The sequence below is a fragment of the Cyanistes caeruleus genome, chromosome 4 (assembly GCF_971803275.1).
Source record: "Cyanistes caeruleus chromosome 4, bCyaCae1.hap1.1, whole genome shotgun sequence".
Taxonomy (NCBI): Eukaryota; Metazoa; Chordata; class Aves; order Passeriformes; family Paridae; genus Cyanistes; species Cyanistes caeruleus.
This window is the reverse complement of record NC_141704.1, coordinates 43,775,403-43,793,718: the sequence shown is the minus strand read 5'-3', so window position 1 is coordinate 43,793,718 and position 18,316 is coordinate 43,775,403. Positions and strand designations below refer to the sequence as shown.

Here is an 18,316-nt window from a genome sequence, read left to right as displayed (position 1 = left end):
CCAGTGATAAGGACTCACTCATTGAATATAACCTGTCTTAGTCTGTCATCTGCCCAAGGGAATTCATAGCTTTATCATACAAGCTTTCTCTGGTCTTCCGAAGAGAGGGGAATGTGATCACACCAAGCATTTCCATGTGCAAAAACCCTAAAAGTTTTAAACCTATGAAAATCCCTAGATTTCATTTAACAATGAAAAATTTAAAAAATGAAATGACTTTATTTCAATGGCAACAACAAAACCAAGTAGTTTTCTCTTTTATTTCATTTTGTTACTTCCTCATCCTTATTCTGGAGTTCTGTTCTCTAGTATTGCTCATGCATAAGCTGGATACAACATTCTTGTGGTGGGAATCCTTGCTAAACTGATCACCTGAAGAAATAATTGCAGAACAAGCAATAGTTGTGCTAACAGCAGAAATCAGTGCTTATACTAATACTTCATAAACTGCCTCATTTTAGGGTTATCGGTTATTAAAAAAAATTCAGATGTGCGTAAGAGCATCTTTTTAGAAAACGTCTTTCGAAAACACTGTAGGGAATGCATGGTTATTAATCTCAAATTAGGATTTCTTGCCTTCTTTCTTTCAATAGAAAAATGTTTCAAGTTGGAAATTAAATGTCATGTAATTGATTGGTAATTTTCCCTCCTGCTGTGTGCAGAAGGCTATTGGATGATGGCATATCATTCTCAACAGGAGGAAAAAGTATCAGTCATTATGGGACAATTAGTTTCAATTTTCACCATTTTACTTCTATGTACTGATAAGATTGTCTTAGAAATCTACATATAGTAATTAACCATAAATATAAAATAATTTTTTTTAGAGAATATTTTAATTTAAAACCAAGTCTAAGTGCAGATGCTTCCTGTGTCCCCACGTTCTTCTTTCCTGCACTGGTAACATTGAAGAAACAGTAATCTTCATGTAGCTGCAATTAACAGAACCTGTCACAATCAGTCAGCTTCGGTTCATGGTTTCAGTACTGCTGCATGATTTCAGTACTTCTATGATACTGCTGAACAAAACCCTAAAGAATCTTTTTTACATCATCACAACTTCCAAAAATTATGTATTTCCCTACAGCTGCCCCCATCTGTTCACAAGAGTCAAACTCAAACTGGCGTTGTTTGATTTTGTGCAATAGCAGTAGCGTATAATTAATGCGCACCTGGGAGGAATATACCTTTGATATATATATTTAGAGAAAGATGTATTTGTGCACACATGGGTACTTTACATATCTGACTGAGATCTGTGTGATGACCTACTGAGATTTTTTTATAACTAGAATTAAGTGTACCTGAAAAGTCTGAATCTTTATCCTACAGAATTTGCAAAGTTTGATCTACAAAATTCACTCACATGGTATTTTTCCCATAAGTACACTTGGGTGATGCATCTAAAGCTTTAATGCCAAATACCAACTATTTACATTTTCCTAAATGCCATAAACATAATTTTATCATAGGATCTGAAAAACTAGCTGAGCTGTTGCCCTTTCCCACCTACCACCAAGTGATGTAGCCCATATTCCATGAGCTTACTGTGTGATCTATAGTAAGTTCTCAAAGGTCTTTGAAGTTCAGTTTGTAATGGCATTCATGATGCAGATGAGGAATAAAATCTTACTGCATTCTTCTTGCTTTCTTAGCTTTAGAATACTGCGGATGTAATGGGGAAAAAACACTCCATGATGAAGTTAAATGTGGTACTCATTAAATTCAGCATATATGACTGAATATATGTAGAGAGCAGATCCTTTTCAGAAAGAAGGTGTCATTTTTATATAGTCATTTGTCAGAATCACATTCTGAGGTGCCAATTACTTCACAGCCTAAGTCCAAGACTGAACTAATGTGAGAGGTGGCCCTGAACTGCACATCTCAGTTCCCCATGTTTGGTTCCTTAGTGCATGTACCTAATTAATTTTTCTAGCCCCATGGTTACTGACTAAAGAAATTGGGATATATAAGAAATACTAATAAGAAGAAAATTCAAAGGGGAAATATTGAATTTAAAGCTGTGCCAAAGCAAGAATATTATTAATATTTCTCTGTATTATTTTACAGTTTCTGTTATGTTTTTCCTTATGAATTTTACTATGTCGTAGTTAAACTCTATGGCACTTCACTAGTTTATAGGCTTTATTAGAGCCATTGAATGGACAAGAGCCACATATGGGGAATCTAAATTGATTTTATGCAATGTAAACAACGAAAAATTTATTGATATAAAGGGCTTCATTATTTGTAAGATTACTCTAAAATTATTTTGGAACAGCAAGAGCACTCTGTGGACTACATTAGAATTTCATGCTTAAATTCAGTTGAACACTAATTTTTGTATAAATTCTTTTGTCTTACACTGCTGTATAAAGGAAGTCTGAAAGTAAATACCAGAGGAGTAGAAACACAGATTGCAGCTTCAGGAAATGAGATGCAAGTGTGAAAGATGACAGAATGATCATGTGGGAGGAAATTACTGTAGTTTCTTTCCCTTATTTCTATTAATAACTAGCTATTATCAAGGAGCTCAGACACGTTAAAGCAGCAATTGCTGTAGTAGACGAAGACAGAGGGTTTAAATTATACATATTGTGAAGCTTTGACAGGTAACCTCACTGCTGCTGAAACATGACAATAACATCAACATCCAGAGACACAGGTCTGTCTCTATCCCCATTACCTCTAAATATCAAAGGAAACACATGACTAAGAGATATCATATGTAGGGGATAATAAAAATTTCAGAACATGGTCAGGCATTTATGTAGTGCATAAGGGACCCACCCCTCTTGATTTATTTTGCAATGTGACCTAAATGGAGACATTTCCCTCTAACTGCTGTGAATTCTCTGGCTCCCATGAGCTCTTCTGCATTGCAGGAGCAGAAGTTTGAAGTGCAGTCAAAAAATTATGGCTTTTAGCTCAAAAGAAAATAGTGTCAACTTCACTGTTCTCAATTAATTGTGGTCTTATCAACAGTTTAAGGATTGAGTCTGAAAATACCATCTTGCATAGCTTGGTAGTGCAAAATATAGGGATTAGCTCTTCACAGATACCATATCAGACTCTGATGCCTCCTGAAAATTTGAGACTCTTCCACAGACTTTAGTGTAAGGTATTTCAGAGCCTTATGCTTCAAGTATTCAAGTGCTTTAAGTTCTGCCATATGGGTGAGCAGGAAGCTGAAAGAGAAGCATGCAGTTTGTGCTGTGGACTGAAGAATTTGTCTTTCCCCAGTGTTCACAGTGTCCATATACCTCCCAAAAATTCACAGGTGATTTTCTGTCCCTGGACAAATTGTTTTCCGTGACATATGGTTAGCTTTGAAACATGCTTAGACATTAAATGCTCCATTATAATGAATTAAATTAAATATTTATTTTTTTTATCATAACAGAGAACTGCGAAATATTCTATACTTATTCCTCATATTTTCTAGATTTATCAGATATACTAAAAAGGTGAATTAGGCTGCGAAGACAGAGACTTGGCTAATATTTTGATATAACTCATACTCAAGTAATAGGTTTTCAATGTGAATGTTAGACTGGAAATCTAAGACTATTTCACTTTCTCATGAGAATTCATTTATATTTGGCCATCAAGTCATTGTCTTTCAGATGTTTTTCTAAAAATATTTGTTTCTATTTTAAGTAAATTCTGGAGACTGATATGGAGCTCATGTCTAATAATGGGAAGATTTTTTGCCTGTTCCAGGAATGTGATGCAGATAAATCAGACTTGCTGTTGGCCCTCAAAACTAAAAAATTTTTACTAAGTGTCAAAAAATATTTCTGCCAAGCTCTCCTTCTCTTTGCTGCTTTGGGGTTGCAGTACTTCTGCCTGACTTGGTATGTGACTGCTGTTCTTCCCCCACACTTGCTTAAACTTGGGCTCAGATGTTTCTCCATCCATGTTTTGGGGTCCTCATCATTCCTGGCTCACCAGCTCATGGTTCTGTTTCTGTCTGCAACACTGCTCCTCCATCCTGCTCCAGGACAAGTGGTACTCCTTTGGCAGGACATGCAGGCATGGACATCGCTAAAACTGAGCAATAAAGTAGCCATAGGCTTTGGGGAGAAGATTGAGGTGCTTTATCTTGTTTATTCAGTTCATTCAGCCAGTGACAGCATTGGTGTGGTGTTAGTAGCAAGCATTGGAAAGCAGTGTTGAAGAGCTGATGTACGGATGGTGTCTGGAAAGTTTCAGTTCATGTTTCACAAACAGCAGCAGAAGTGTCTCTTTTCCACAGATAGAGGTGCAGGGATCACTCTGGGGCAGGTGGGGATGATGCTGGGACATTTCTTGTGCCTTGGTAAAAGCACAGAGAGGACATCTGAATTCCCACACCAAGGTTCTTCATCAGAACTTTTTCTTCCCCATGAACTGTTGGACTTTCATGTGCCTTATCTAAAGCAGTACTAAATCTGGACTGCATTGTAAACCTTTGTGGTAGTCATGAAAAGGCTGTTTTGATACATCTTTACCATGACCTTCCATTCTTCTGAAAATGTACTTACAGTCCCAACTTTATAAAAGGCCAAGAAAGTCTCTTTTCTAAGCTTGTCTTTTAAAATAACTGTCCTTTACTGAAGTTACAAAGAAAACCTGTTTCATTAGTAGGAAGATGAATGAGTAAAAAAATGTATTATTAACATCCTAGAATGCTTAAATCTAAGAAGAGATTCTTTGTTGTAGATACCTTTAAGCATTCTGCTAATGATCCCATCTTCTAATGAATTAATTTCATCAAAAACACTCTAATGGAATGAGCTATATTTTCAATGTGGTGCATACCTTTTTCTGGCAATACTGCCTGCTTACCCTGGGTATACCAGCACTGAAAGCTAATAGTTGCTTTCTCTTTCAGTGCTCAGGTGCTGTAAACAAAAATCATCAAGGGACACAACTGTGTGATTTTTCTGCTTTCTTGGATAAGTTTTGTTATTCCAACACATTGGATATAGCTGCTGAGCTGAACATGTTTTGTATGCTGAAAAGATAAGCTTTCCAGGAAATACCATTTAACAGTATAGATCCCAATTTACATCTTGAGTATAGTCAATAGCTGTACTACAGTTGCAGCATTAAACATTGAAAGAATGATGACAATTATTTTTGGAAACTTAAACAACTACTCATATCAACACATATGGTTGTATGTTTTTAATAACTTCATTAATTTTAATTTTAGTATGGAAAAAAAAAAAAAATGAGAGGCAGTAAAGTAAAAGGACACTTTCCAGAAAATTTCTCATTGGGAGGAAATTATTTGGTCAGATTGGTATGTCTCACCTGTTTACTATCTCCCTGCATGCAGTTTGGATGCAGCAGATAAGAGGAGAAATGAGAAAATATAAATTGTCTGAAATCCACCATATAGAAGAAATGTTGCCAATTTTACACCTATAAGATTATGTATTTAGCAGCTGCTGTGTTGCACCTATTGTAATTTAACCACATAGAAACACACTAAATAACTTTGCTGCCCTTTGGCATTTTATTATTTACATTTTTTTTGTGAGGCCACCATAATTCTCCCCATGATTTTCCAGAAGGTGATACACTGTTCTTGAGTTTCGCTCATTCCAGAAAATCCCCCTTTTGTGTGAATCACTGTGGACATCCCACAGAGTTCTCATTAATTTTCTGACTATTCAGTTATTTTTAAAAAAGTTTAAAGTTTCCCATGAGATTAGTCTTCCCAAGTTGTCCACATCATACTTTTGCATATGCCAGAATGTTTGCAGACAGTTGCCCTTTGAACACATTCTTTCAATTCTGATTTCCAGAATCTATTCAATGCTATGTATTCATCCATGTCTGAAGTTTTATGCCTCTTTACTCCTCTCCTAAGAGACATTGCTGCATTACATTTTTCTTAAGAGATGCTTTCCAGTGGGACTCACCCCATCAGGATCCACAACAACCCATGCTAAGGCAGTCAGCCAATCCTTTGTACCTCCATATAAAAAATCCCTTGCTTCTTACAAATCTCCAGCATGTACATGTGTATTTCTCAAATGCTTCATTTTTGGAGGAAATGGTGTTGAAATTATGTAGAAGCTTGAGCCGATAATTCATGTTTGTCAGAGTTATTCTGGCACAGGAAACATTAAAGTTCTAAATGCCTGGTCTCCTCAAGGGTTCAGCTGGATTTTCAGTCAACACATACCTACTTCTAAATAGCGACAAGCATTACTTTGAAGTATTCCATATGTTTGTCCATTGTTTAATTTTACGTGTCTTATAATAACTATATGGCACTACTGGTCATTGAATAGGCAGTGGTATGCCAAAGAGTTGACACAGTCAGGAAACATAGTCTATGCTACGTTTTATAGAAGCATGTAAATTAAATTGTACTTTTACCTACGATTACAAATGCGCTCTTATTTATGACTGGATGTTGCACATGAGACATTAATGTTTCATACGCAGCACTATAAACAATGTAGTGAACATTGAACTGAAAATCATAGTTGAGTGGAATGACATTTAATTTTTTAACTTAAAAGAAATTTTTGCTTGCAAGTACCTTTCCATATGTGTCAGATAATCTGGTAAAGATTTGTAGATCTTTACCTTCAGCGATGCACTGCAGCATTCAAGTAGCACCCTTTTTTTAAAAAAAGGCAGTTTAAATCTAATTATTCCATATTCTGCAGTCTCTAACACTAGCAGGGTGCTTACACCATTATTGTGGAAAGCTGTGGCACTACAGTTACAAAAGCCATCAGATGTTATAAGCAAGTGGGTATGTGCTCTTTGCAGAAAGCTTTTTCTGAGTCAAGATTCTTTTTCAGCCCCTTCACACCTTTTCGAAATATCAGGAATGTGTCATTGGCATGTAAAGGTCAAAGGTTCTGTGGCAAGTCTCAAACCATTTGTGCATGCCTCATTAGACATAGTGACCTCTAACTGCACCAGCAATCAACTGAGGATTGTTCCTGGAGATCACAGGAATAGTCTGTTTTGTTGGTTTTTCCTCCTTTTGAGTAAATCAAAGTGTAATGCCTCAAATTTGTTCTTTAAAAGTATTTTCAAAATATAGTTACAAAACTAGAAGCAAATAAATTACATTTGCCTTAATTTTTAATTAGCTGAAAGTCGTCACTGCAAATTGTGTCTTCCATTGCTAAATAAAATAGTCAACTGCCAGGCCTGAAATAATTCAGCAATATATTATAATTAAGCAATTTAATTTTAATTTAATTATGATACACAACTTTCCTTCTGATTTAACTGACATTCACTGACAAAATGCTATAACATAAAACAGCAGTAGGGTTTACAGCTTATGACTCTGCGTGTTTTGCTTCATAGTACTTGGCATTCATCAGAGCATATGGAAAAAGCCTCGTAGTCTGGAATAGCTGGCATCTTATTTCATACTACCCAAATTATGTACTACTTGGGGGTTTTCTGTTGTTGTTTTGTGAGGCAGTTGGGGAAATACTGATAACTTGGGCTTAAGCCAGATTTATGGGTACTATCTGGAATCTTTCCATCAACATTGGTCTGCTTTTGATAATGAACTGCTCCCATGTTGTTGCAGGGAAATAGTTAAGACCACATGCTTATGAAATATTTATAAAGCTTTATTGTATACATATTCTGTGTCAACATCAACATGATTTTTTATTAGGCTAGGGACTTGAGGGCAAGGATAGAAATGATGGGCACGCAGAGAATACCACTTCATTCACTGCTGCATCAATAAAATTGCTACAAAATATTCACCAAATTGAGCAAGACCAACCCCCTATTTTGCTAAAATGTTTTTCATCATACAGCAATATTGGAGGATGGCTTTTGTATTCCAGACTACACAAACCCCTGTTTAATGATAAGAATGCTGATGATGATTTCAAAAAGTTCATTCTCCCTGCAGTCAGGTCTGCACCTGCAGGTCTTCATGACTGCAGACTCCTAGAACTGAAGTTGAATGACAAAAAGCTAATTCTCCTCTTGATTTAGTGATTTGAGCACTCTTAGCAACATCCATGAAAAAAACATGTAAGACAAGAAAGGCCATGATTCATCATATTACATGCAGTCAGGTGCTCTTATGGCCCTACAATTTTGATGTTTTCTGTTTTATTCCTATGTTGATGTTTATATTTCTCAGGAAAAACTCAACAGCCAAATGTCTTTTGAGGCTGAGAGTAATTGTATACCCAGAGCAATAATGAGTGTTTGTTACTTTTCAAGCTCTTTCTGCCTCTGTTTTCTGAAATTTTTCAGATCAGTGATATTTATAATGCAGCAGAAAATCAGAACAATGTTTTCAAAACCTGAATAAACATTTCAGCTAGCCTTCTTGTGTTGCTAAAATTTCTTTCATACCTTCTAATCTTCATCTCACTAGCCAAAAATTCTTTGCTGTGTGACTGTGGTAGGCTGGCCCTGGCTGGGTGCCAGGTTCCCACCAAAGCTGCTCTATCCCTCCTCTCTTCAGCTGGACAGTGGAAGAAAAATACAACCAAAGGTGCCTAGATCAAGATAACGACAGGGAGACATCAGTCACCTATTGCTGTCACAGTCAAAAGAGATTTTTGGTGAACAGACCTAAGGTAAAACTTTACAGTAGAAAGGCCTTGTTAAACATTGTTCAGGCCTTGCTACTATGGCTAAGCTAGCCTGATAAATTCCTGTGAGAAAAGAATTATAAGAATAAGAATCAGTTTGCATAAAAATCTATTCTTGTGGAAGACAGTTTGCACCTTTAAAAATAAGTCTATCCCATGAGAATCTGTGAAGAAAAAATGTAAACATATGTAGAAAAAGTTTGATAGACACGTACCATTACCAACCAATGAACTGAGTTTCAATGATTTGCTGACCAATTATATTCAAACACTGTACCTTCTAATATATCTATAAATATGAACTATGTGAATAAAGATTCGGCTGTTCTGTGTCAAGAGCAAGAGTCTTGTCTGTCTCTATTGCTACAGACTTGAATTAGGGAAATTGGCTTAATTTTATTACCGATCAAAGCAAAGTAGGATATTGAGAAATGAAGCCAGATCTTGAAACAGCTTCCCTCCTCCCTCTCTTCTTCCAGGGCTTAATTTCACTCTGTATTTCCTCAACAGTGCAGGGGAATGGGGAATGGTGGTTGCAGTCAGTCTATCTCACATTGTCTCTGCCCTCCCTCCTCCTCAGGGGAGGACTCCTCACCCACTTTCTCTGCTCCAGTGTGGGGTCCTTCCCACAGGAGACAGAACTCCATGAACTTCTCTGATTTGAGTCCTTCTCAATATAGCTCCTTGGGATATAGCTCCTCACAAACTGCTCCAGCATGGACTGCTCCCTTCACAGGGTGCAGTCCTTCAGGAACACACTGCTCCAGAGTGGCTCCTCCACGGGGTCACCAGTTCTGCCAGCAAACCTGCTCAGTGGGGGCTCCTCTCTCCATGGGGCCACAGCTCCAGCACAGAGTTCCTTTGGAGTCACAGCCCTTCAGGCTCTCCATGCTCCAGTGTGGGGTCCTTCACAGGCTGCTGGGGAATCTCTTCTTGGGCACCTGGAGCACCTCCTGCCCCTCCTTCTGCCCTGACCTCAGTGTCAGCCCGGCTGTTTCTCTCACGTATTCTCACTCCTCTTCCCTACTAGCTGTTGTCCAGCAGTATTTTCCCTTCTTATCCCTTGTTATCCCAGAGGTGCTGCCACCATTGCTGATGGCTCAGCCTCGGTCAGCAGTGAGTCTGTCACTGTCAGACATGAAATGATTCACACAGACACAGCTCAAAGTGTGATGAAAGCAGAAGAAGGTTTTTTCTGTCTTTTCAGCATTTATAGATACTTGACAATGACCAGGGATTGGATAGTCAGGCCACCACCTTCCCAACCACACTGGCCATGAGAGACGTCCATCAAAAGGCATATCTTTAATGGAATGCATAAACATCTATGTTTCTAGTTACTTTCCTGGGAAAGTGGTTAGGAATTATGAAAACAATATAGAAAGGCCTGATTCTCAGGGCGACACGAGTCCATCCGGGAGCTGTCTGGAATTGGCTCTGTGGGACGTGGGGGAGGCTTATGGCAGCTTCTCACAGACTCCAGTAGCCACCCCACTCCTAACACCTGGCCATCACACCCAGTACAGTAATATGCACTCAAATAAAGGTTCTCCAAAAGTCCTATTAAACAACATTAAATTAGAAATATGCTGATGTGGGGTTATGCTTGTGACAGCCTCATATATATTTCAAAATGGCTGCATTTAGACTCCCTACAGACGTTGTATTTTCATGAATACAGTAAGACATCTGAATAATTTAAGAGAATGTTGTCAGTAGCAAGTGTCACACAAAATAACTGGAAGGAAAATTGTCTTCACTTAGTGAAGATAAAAATGCATGCAAATCAATTTCTGTTTAATACACAGCTTTAAATAGGAAACAATAGGTTATTGCTTTGACAGGAAATCACAAAATGTTTTTATTATGTTCTTATCACCTCATTTACTTTGTATCTAGAAACTCTGTCCATGATCCACACCTCTGAAATTCTCACAGAAAGATAATTATATAAATACATTGAAATTTGCACATAGGGAGCATTTATTACCTAATTTGCTTATACTTTCAAACTGAAGAGCAAATGTAAATCTATTTGAGACTTTACAGGAATTCTGAGGTTTCAAATTTAGCACTTCCAAAATGCAAACCATTGGAAAAGTGCTCTAAGCAATAAAATTATTCTGGCTGAAATTAACCCTGCAAAATACTTTTCTCTCTTGTCTAATAAATATTTTATGAAGAACCTGAAACTATATGCAAATGCAGTCATATTTACCCACTAATCATGAGAACCAAGTGATGTTCTGCCTGCTGATACATTTATTGTTGAGAGATACGTTTCAATTATATTACCTTTTGGGTTTTTGTTTTGTTTAATTTTTTTTTTTAATTATTCCAACAGCTTACCCAGGAGTTAAAATGGTGAGTGAAAGTCATCATGAGGCCCTGGCAGCGCCGCCAGCGACCACAGTAGCAGCAGCCCCTCCAAGTAATGTCACCGAGCCAGCCAGTCCGGGAGGAGGGGGCGGAAAAGAAGATGCATTCTCTAAGCTAAAAGAGAAGTTCATGAATGAACTGAACAAAATTCCACGTAAGTAAAACTTGATTGATGAAAAGACTTCTGTTGGCAGACTAGATTTAATTTGACATTTTCCTCTTTGACATTTATTTAGACAGCATACTAAATGTTTTCTAGTCAAAGCTGGAAAAATCACAGGATTAAACTGGTTTTGTAAGTTCCTCAAAGTTAAGTGAAGTAGAAAAAAATAGAGTCCAACTCAAATTTAATTTATGTTTATTCTTGATATGTCAGATTAGTTTGAAAATTTTTACTGATGAATTACTGCTGAATTATTAAAACTGAAACTGGAGAACTTCACTATGGCTGTGGGACCAATAAGTAAAATGTTTCCTGTCAGTAACACTTAAGGTTTCATGTTTATGACAAATGTGTGTGGCCATATTGCCTTAAAGCAATGTCTGGTCAGAATTCACACATATTGAGAAAACAAGGAAACTTTGGATAGATTAGCAAATGTAGAAAGAAATATGACAATTGAGTTTTAACAAGAAAACAGCTACCACATGTGTAATTAATGAAGATAGCTGTGCTTTTTTTCACTAGTTATTCTAGTAGATCAGCCAGTGAATGCTGTTTTCACAAGTTCGTGTATCTGTGACAAAAACTTAAAAGTATAAATGTATATCTCTGTGAAGTTAATAGAACTAAAGTCAGCAGGGTTCTTTTGGTCTTTGGTGCTAGAAAGTATTGACTCGAAGTTGAGGCCTCAATTTGTTCACATTTAAAAAAACAATACAAGCATTAACTTTGCGCTGTTGTTTATAATACTGAAGTTCTTTAATTTGTCTGATATGTTTTATTGTATATACACTGGTATCAAATATACAACTACTTCAATATTGTCAATGGCATTTTGTACAATACAAAAAAAATATTTTTGTTACTGACAGAAAAATGATGTCACGCTACAGCAGATCATTTTGGCACTTGTATAGATAAGAAGGTAAAGGCTCTGTGTGTGTATTTTAGTAGCAAGCATTAGAGAGTCATTCAGTGTTTAATGATTTCTTCTTTACAAGGAGAAGTAAATGTAAAATATTTCCAGGGAAGTATTCTACCATATGTAAGAATTTGCATTTTTAGAAGGATTTCCTTTGTGTAAGGAAGTGTTCTGTGACTGATAAAGTTAGATAACAAATAAGAATATTAATCGATTTCTTTTATCTCTAAATGGATCTTGGTAATACGGCAGATGCAGTTTTTGTAAAACTGATAGTAAACAGTTTTGCTCTGTCCCTCAAAATTCTCACTTGCAAGAATTAAGGAGCTATAGAGGTAAGAAATTCATGTGCCACTATTTTGGTGATCTGTGCAGTCCAGTTCAGACCATACTGAAATGAAATTGTCTCATGATGTCATGGAAAAACAAAACTAAAGAATAAAAATACAAAAATAAAAGCATAAAAAGAAAGAAGAGGAAAAATGAAAAAAAAAGACATTGAGGGAAAAACAGTCAGAATTTGAAACATTTGTCTTGTAATTTTTGTTTCACCATGCTATGTAAATAACATAGGTGAGACTTCTATGTAAATATCCTCTTACTTTTAAATTTTATTTTTAACTTTGCAAGGGCATGAATGGCTTCCAGTATGAGGAACTCTGTAACTGGTGGGTGTAGCAAAAGGTTTGTAGATAGAGAGAAACTTGGAATGTCCTGCTGCATACTTTTTTAAAACAAAAACAAAAACAAGTGGAAAATCCAATCTGGAGAATATTTTCAAGTTGAGCTGACTAAAACTTCTTCATGTCTTCGTGAAAGAAAAAAGCCTGTACTGTTACATAATGAAAGTGCTTACTTAGAACAATATATTAGGTCATAAGACAAACCTTATTTCTTGCGAAATACATCATATCATTCATAAAATACCATACCTTTTGCTGATAGTGACACCAGAACATATTGCCTCCATCTTAGAAATCCAGTCTCTTATCCAAGATCATGCAGCAGTGTTGTCCTGGAGAAATGAACCTAAAGTAGTCAGAAATTGCCTGCCAATTGTGCACTCTTATTACAGAGGCTGCAGATGTGATGGGATCTTCCCAGGATCTCTGTCAGATGCTGGGGTTGTTCAGTACTGCATCCTGCTATACTGGGGGAGTTGCCATTTCAAGAAGAAAGCTGAATGTTCGCTGTACTACAGAGGGGCAAGGGACTTTCATGGGGACATTTTTGATATACTAAATATGAATTAGTGCCATTGACATGTTTGAGCACTTTATATTCCAAATAACTTTCTTTTGCCCATTTTCCTCAATAATAAATCCTACAAGAATGGACCGCGTACATACAGGTCTGTATGTATTTTTAATTTATAAACTAACATAAATACAAAACAAGTAAGTTTAATTAGGATGTCTACAAAATAATGGGGACAGGAGGGCAGAGGAGACCTCATTTCCCTGTTGGAAGATTATAGCATTTTCTCATGAGTTGTTCAGTTTATGCCAGTGGGGAGTTGTCAATGTGGTGCTTTCAGCCTATTATAAAAAAAAAATTAATTGTGGTTGAAAAGTTCTCAGGACTTACCTCTTACAGCTGGCTGCAAATTTTTTCTAGAATCTCTCTTAGAGCAGAATGTAAATTAGTACAAACCAAATTGTTGATATAGTGCCTTTTTGGGGATTTCTTGCTGTGAGAGAGAGAAGAAATATGGTGCTTAGGCCCCATTGGGACAGCACAGATGCTTGGAAGTCTAAGAACACTCCCAATTTCCACCAGCAGGTTCAAACTGAAGACCTGATTTGAATCTTAGAGATGGCAGTGGTATGGCACAGACAGCAAGTTCTCTAATCTTTTCAGATGAGGGACAAGCCTCTTTTTTAGTTTTTGTGCTGTATCATTTTTACTTCCAAAGGTCTGTTCATCCCCACATGCCAGGAAAGACTTTGAAATCTCAGTGTTTATTACAAGAGGACCTTTTTTTCCAGTTCTCTGTGGTTTATGTGTGAGATAAATAATTAAATGTTTTAGTTGCCTCTGCCTAAGATGTCTGCAGATGGAAAATAAGCCATCATGATTTAGTGGATGTGTATATAATAGGATAGAGTGTTATGAAAAACATAGTATATTATATATATAGTATTTAATACTATACATAAAAACATACTATATTATATATAACACTCACCTGCAATCAGCTTGGTTTGAGTGCTAAAAAGGCCAAGCCATAGTACAGCCTAATTTATGTAGTATTCTCTTTCTATTTTATCTTAGAAATTATATAGTATCAAGTCTTGCTTATATTAAAAAAAAGAAATTACGACATTCTAATCAGGGAATACATGATAACAAAAATAAAGGTACATCAAAGTACATCCAGGTGAATAAATACTGTTCCTTCCATGTAGCTTATAATAGAAGATTCATTTTTTTAAATGCTATGTGTTCTACAACACAGATGTCAGAAGTTAAATAGTCTAGACATACCAGCTAACTAAAAGTATCAGGATTAAAAGTTCACTTTGCAAAACTGAAAGATACAATTCATTTTAAATTAATGAAATTTAAATTATACTGGTGTTTTCTTGAGTATTCACAAGTCTTATTTTAAAAAAAAATGAATGTAATAGAAGGAAAAGAAGAAAAAGAAAGGATCTAATGTGTCAGTATACATTTATTTCAAGAACAGTAATGCAGTGCATAAACCTGGTTAAAATTTTCATCAATACAAGCAGAAAATCTGGAGGTTTTTTCCTTGATTTCTATCTCTTTAAAATAGAACATACACCACATTTTGTGACATAAGAATGTAGGCTTCCAAAAGCACACAAATCATTCAGAATGGCAATGTCCTAACATACATTTCATTCTGGATAAAGCAAGTGGGATAATTTTATTACAATGAGTCATACAATTAAAGTGCAAGAACCCAGTAAGTTACTGAGGCATAACTGTGAGGAATTTTTTTTCTCCGTTATGTAAATCCCTGCATTTTGGTTTGGAGTGGCTGATTTGCATAATCACAGTACAGTTGTTTTTCCATAACTGAACTGTGTATAAATGTCACTCTAACTTAATTGATTCTTATACTTTCAATCTATATTTATCTTTAATTTTCAGAATTTTTAATCTGTTTACCAAAAGGTGAAAAAAAGGCACCATCTCTGCTTTTACATTTTGCATTTTACATATAGTAAATCCAACAGCTGAAAAAAGGGGGAAACAAAGCAGCTAAAACAGCACTTCCTCTTCTGAAAACAAAATGCATTAAAAGATTTTGTAAGATATATCAGTTTTTTCCTTCTTCCTTCTCAGTGCTCTTACATCTGGATCTTTGTGTTATAGGCTAAGAAAATATCTGCTGTACATTTAGTGTGCTGTAACAAGACTGTGGTAATGGCACCGAGAGCTTTTGGGTGGAGACTTTAAATGTCAAGATACTGATACTAACCATACACAAATAAAAATTGACATAAATTACCATTAGTTTACTGAATAATTTTGAAATCAAAATTATGTTGATGTGTTTTCTAAGGGCACATTCCTCTATGAACAGGAGACCTCATTCTGCCAATAAACTAGACAGCAAAATCCAATAAAATTCCATCATACATCTGATTAAATAGTGATGTGCTGTTAATGCTCATGGTAAAATCTGAAACAGCTATAATAGCTGATTGCATTGAATCCAAGATAGTGTCATTACCTCTATAGGAGGAAGATACTGCATATTTCCAATGCTCTTTGCTGTCTTACATTGTAATTATACAAAAAGTTACATTTCTATACAAACCATATTCTGAAATGTTTGGCTGGCTTGCCACTCCATTTGGCCTCAGTTGCTGGTGCTCAAAAGCCCTGAATTTGATTCATCTTGTACAATTGACTGATAATCCTCCAAAACCTGAAGCTCAAATCTCTGTGATAATTCAGGCTAAAACATGATGTTCTGTGCAGACTTGTCTCACATTCTGTTTGCAGAGAAAGTTTTATTTCCCTCTCCTTGGACTAGAGAATAACTAGTCAAAAACAAAAAAACAGGGAAAACAAAATGGGACTGGAGGCTGGAGAGAGAACTGTAACAAAAAATGTAAAAATAACTGTAAGACTCAGGTTTGGTTGAATTCTAAATAATATCATATATTAATAGCTGACTACCAAGTTGTAGATATAGTTGAGTAATTTAGCAAATAAAGTAATTCTGGATTTATATATTTAGCCATTTAAGTCAAAATTTCAGCACTCAGCAGTCATCTTAGACACATCTCATAATTTCTTTCTCCCTGCTAGTCTCTGCTGTTTTGCTCTTCTGCCTTTCTTGATTGACCAGCTGAGGTGTATTAAAAGTGCTTATTGTCCTCTATAAATGACAATAAAGTTAATTTCTTACTTTTTCATTTGTATGTGGCATCAAGATTATCAAGGAGTTAGTACCAGATTATGTCTGTTATTAGAAGATTGAAGATTTTGTTCATGGGATCTTTCTGAAACTTAGTTTTTATAAACTGACAGTTTCATCATTTGCAGAAAATTAATTCATTAGGCTTCTCCTAATGCTTCCCGGAGCACAGGTGTCACTGGTAGAGGGAGGAGATGGCACATTATTTTGTAAGTTAATAAAAAAAAATACAAAATGCCAATAATAGAATGTTTTCAGATTTAGAAACTGGATTAATGCTGTAGGCATGCCAGTGTTAGTCATTGCCTAATATCTTAGGTTAGCCAGAAAAAAATGAGTTTCTGCTTCAGAGATCATCTTGAGTAGTAGCTGACACCTGTAGAAATGAGGACTATGTATACATATGTTTATGTGTGCATGCACATAGATTTATCTAAACAATAAGCAGAGTTCTCAGCTTAAGAACAGTCAGACATTGGCAAATCCATTTTGGTATCTTGGCAAAGAATGTTTGTATGGAAAGATTCAGAGAAGATAAAGAAGTTTCTTGGTGTTCAGGGAAGTCTGAAGAGCAGTGCTGGAGGAAGGAGGGCATGAGTTCAAGTCTTCTTGTCTCCCATCCTGTCACAAAATCATTTGCACCTACTCATGCCAAGAAAATATATACACCTTTACACTGCAGAAGAAACAGGGAAAAACAGAAATAAGGATTTGTTTTGGAATGCAGAAGTACAAGACAGAGCTATTACAGCAGAATATTAGATGGGGAAAAAAAAGCCCCATTATTTCTAAATATAGAAATTTAAATGCAAATATCAGATTACTTTGATTTCTCCCTGAACCCCCAGTCCCAGAGTGTAGATGGGAACTTCATCTCTTTTATTTTTAATGTTAAAACTTCTAGACCTTCTGCTGATAGGGGAAAGGTTGAAAATACTACCCACACACATCCAGAAGACACAAATATCGTGAGACAAAAACAATTCAACTCTGTTATTTTATAAATTCACAGTATGAAAATGCTGTGATTAGGGGTCCGGCATATTCTGATTGCTTTAACTGAGGAATCCTGAAAATACAGCTTTTAAATACCAAATGTCTATAGATACTGAGGGATGGAAGAATGGAAGTAAAAACTCATGAAGCAGATGGAAATCCTTGTCTGGAAGGAATAGCACGTGGTCTAAGATCCCACTGAGTTATACTCCATCAATATTTTAATGATTGATTCTGTCATGCAGAATTTTTTTATTTTATTTTTTTTTTTACATTATTACAGTTTACAATCCATGAGTTCTTTTCATATGCCTTCTGAAAGGCTCCCCTTAACATGTACTCTCCTTAAACCTTTGGGTTCATGACAGCTGCCAGTTTGATCCTCATACAGGACTGAGCGAGGAACCTCAGGCTGTTAGAAGTACAAGCTGCTCTAGCATGACCTAGAAGCGCTGCTGCTGCAGATCGTAGCTGGATCGAGCACTGGCAAGCACACATGCTTGCCAGGAGGTTACATAAAATCATTGCATGGTTTTAGTTGGAAGGGACCTTAAATATCATGTAGTTGCAACGCCCCAGCCATGGGCAGGGAAATAATATCCTCCAATCAATGCAAACTCAACCTATGCATCTGACACACGTCTGAAGGAGGTCCCTATTCCTACACTGGCCATTTTCTTGGCTCCTTGGACAAGCCAAGGAGAGGAGAAATCAGAAGAGCAGGCTCCTACAGCTTGAACCAGAGCAGCAGCTGCAGCACTGTCCATCCCCAGCACAGGGAGAGCCTGTCACAGGCTAAACCCATGTCCTCCTCTGCATCACCTTGAGATTGCACTGTCCTGTCAGAAAGGAAATGC

General features: G+C 36.4%; 1 protein-coding gene across 4 annotated transcripts in view; it reads left to right on the top strand.

Annotated features, from left to right (window-relative positions):
* The window catches only part of SYT1 (synaptotagmin 1), a 332,112-nt gene that overhangs the window by 199,965 nt on the left and 113,831 nt on the right, over positions 1-18,316 (top strand). For all 4 annotated transcript variants that reach the window (XM_086884216.1, XM_086884217.1, XM_086884214.1 and 1 more), the window contains one exon: positions 10,945-11,133. In XM_086884216.1, the coding sequence (XP_086740342.1) occupies positions 10,962-11,133 (172 nt within the window). In that variant the 5' untranslated portion in view covers positions 10,945-10,961. The remainder of the gene's footprint in view (positions 1-10,944; positions 11,134-18,316) is intronic.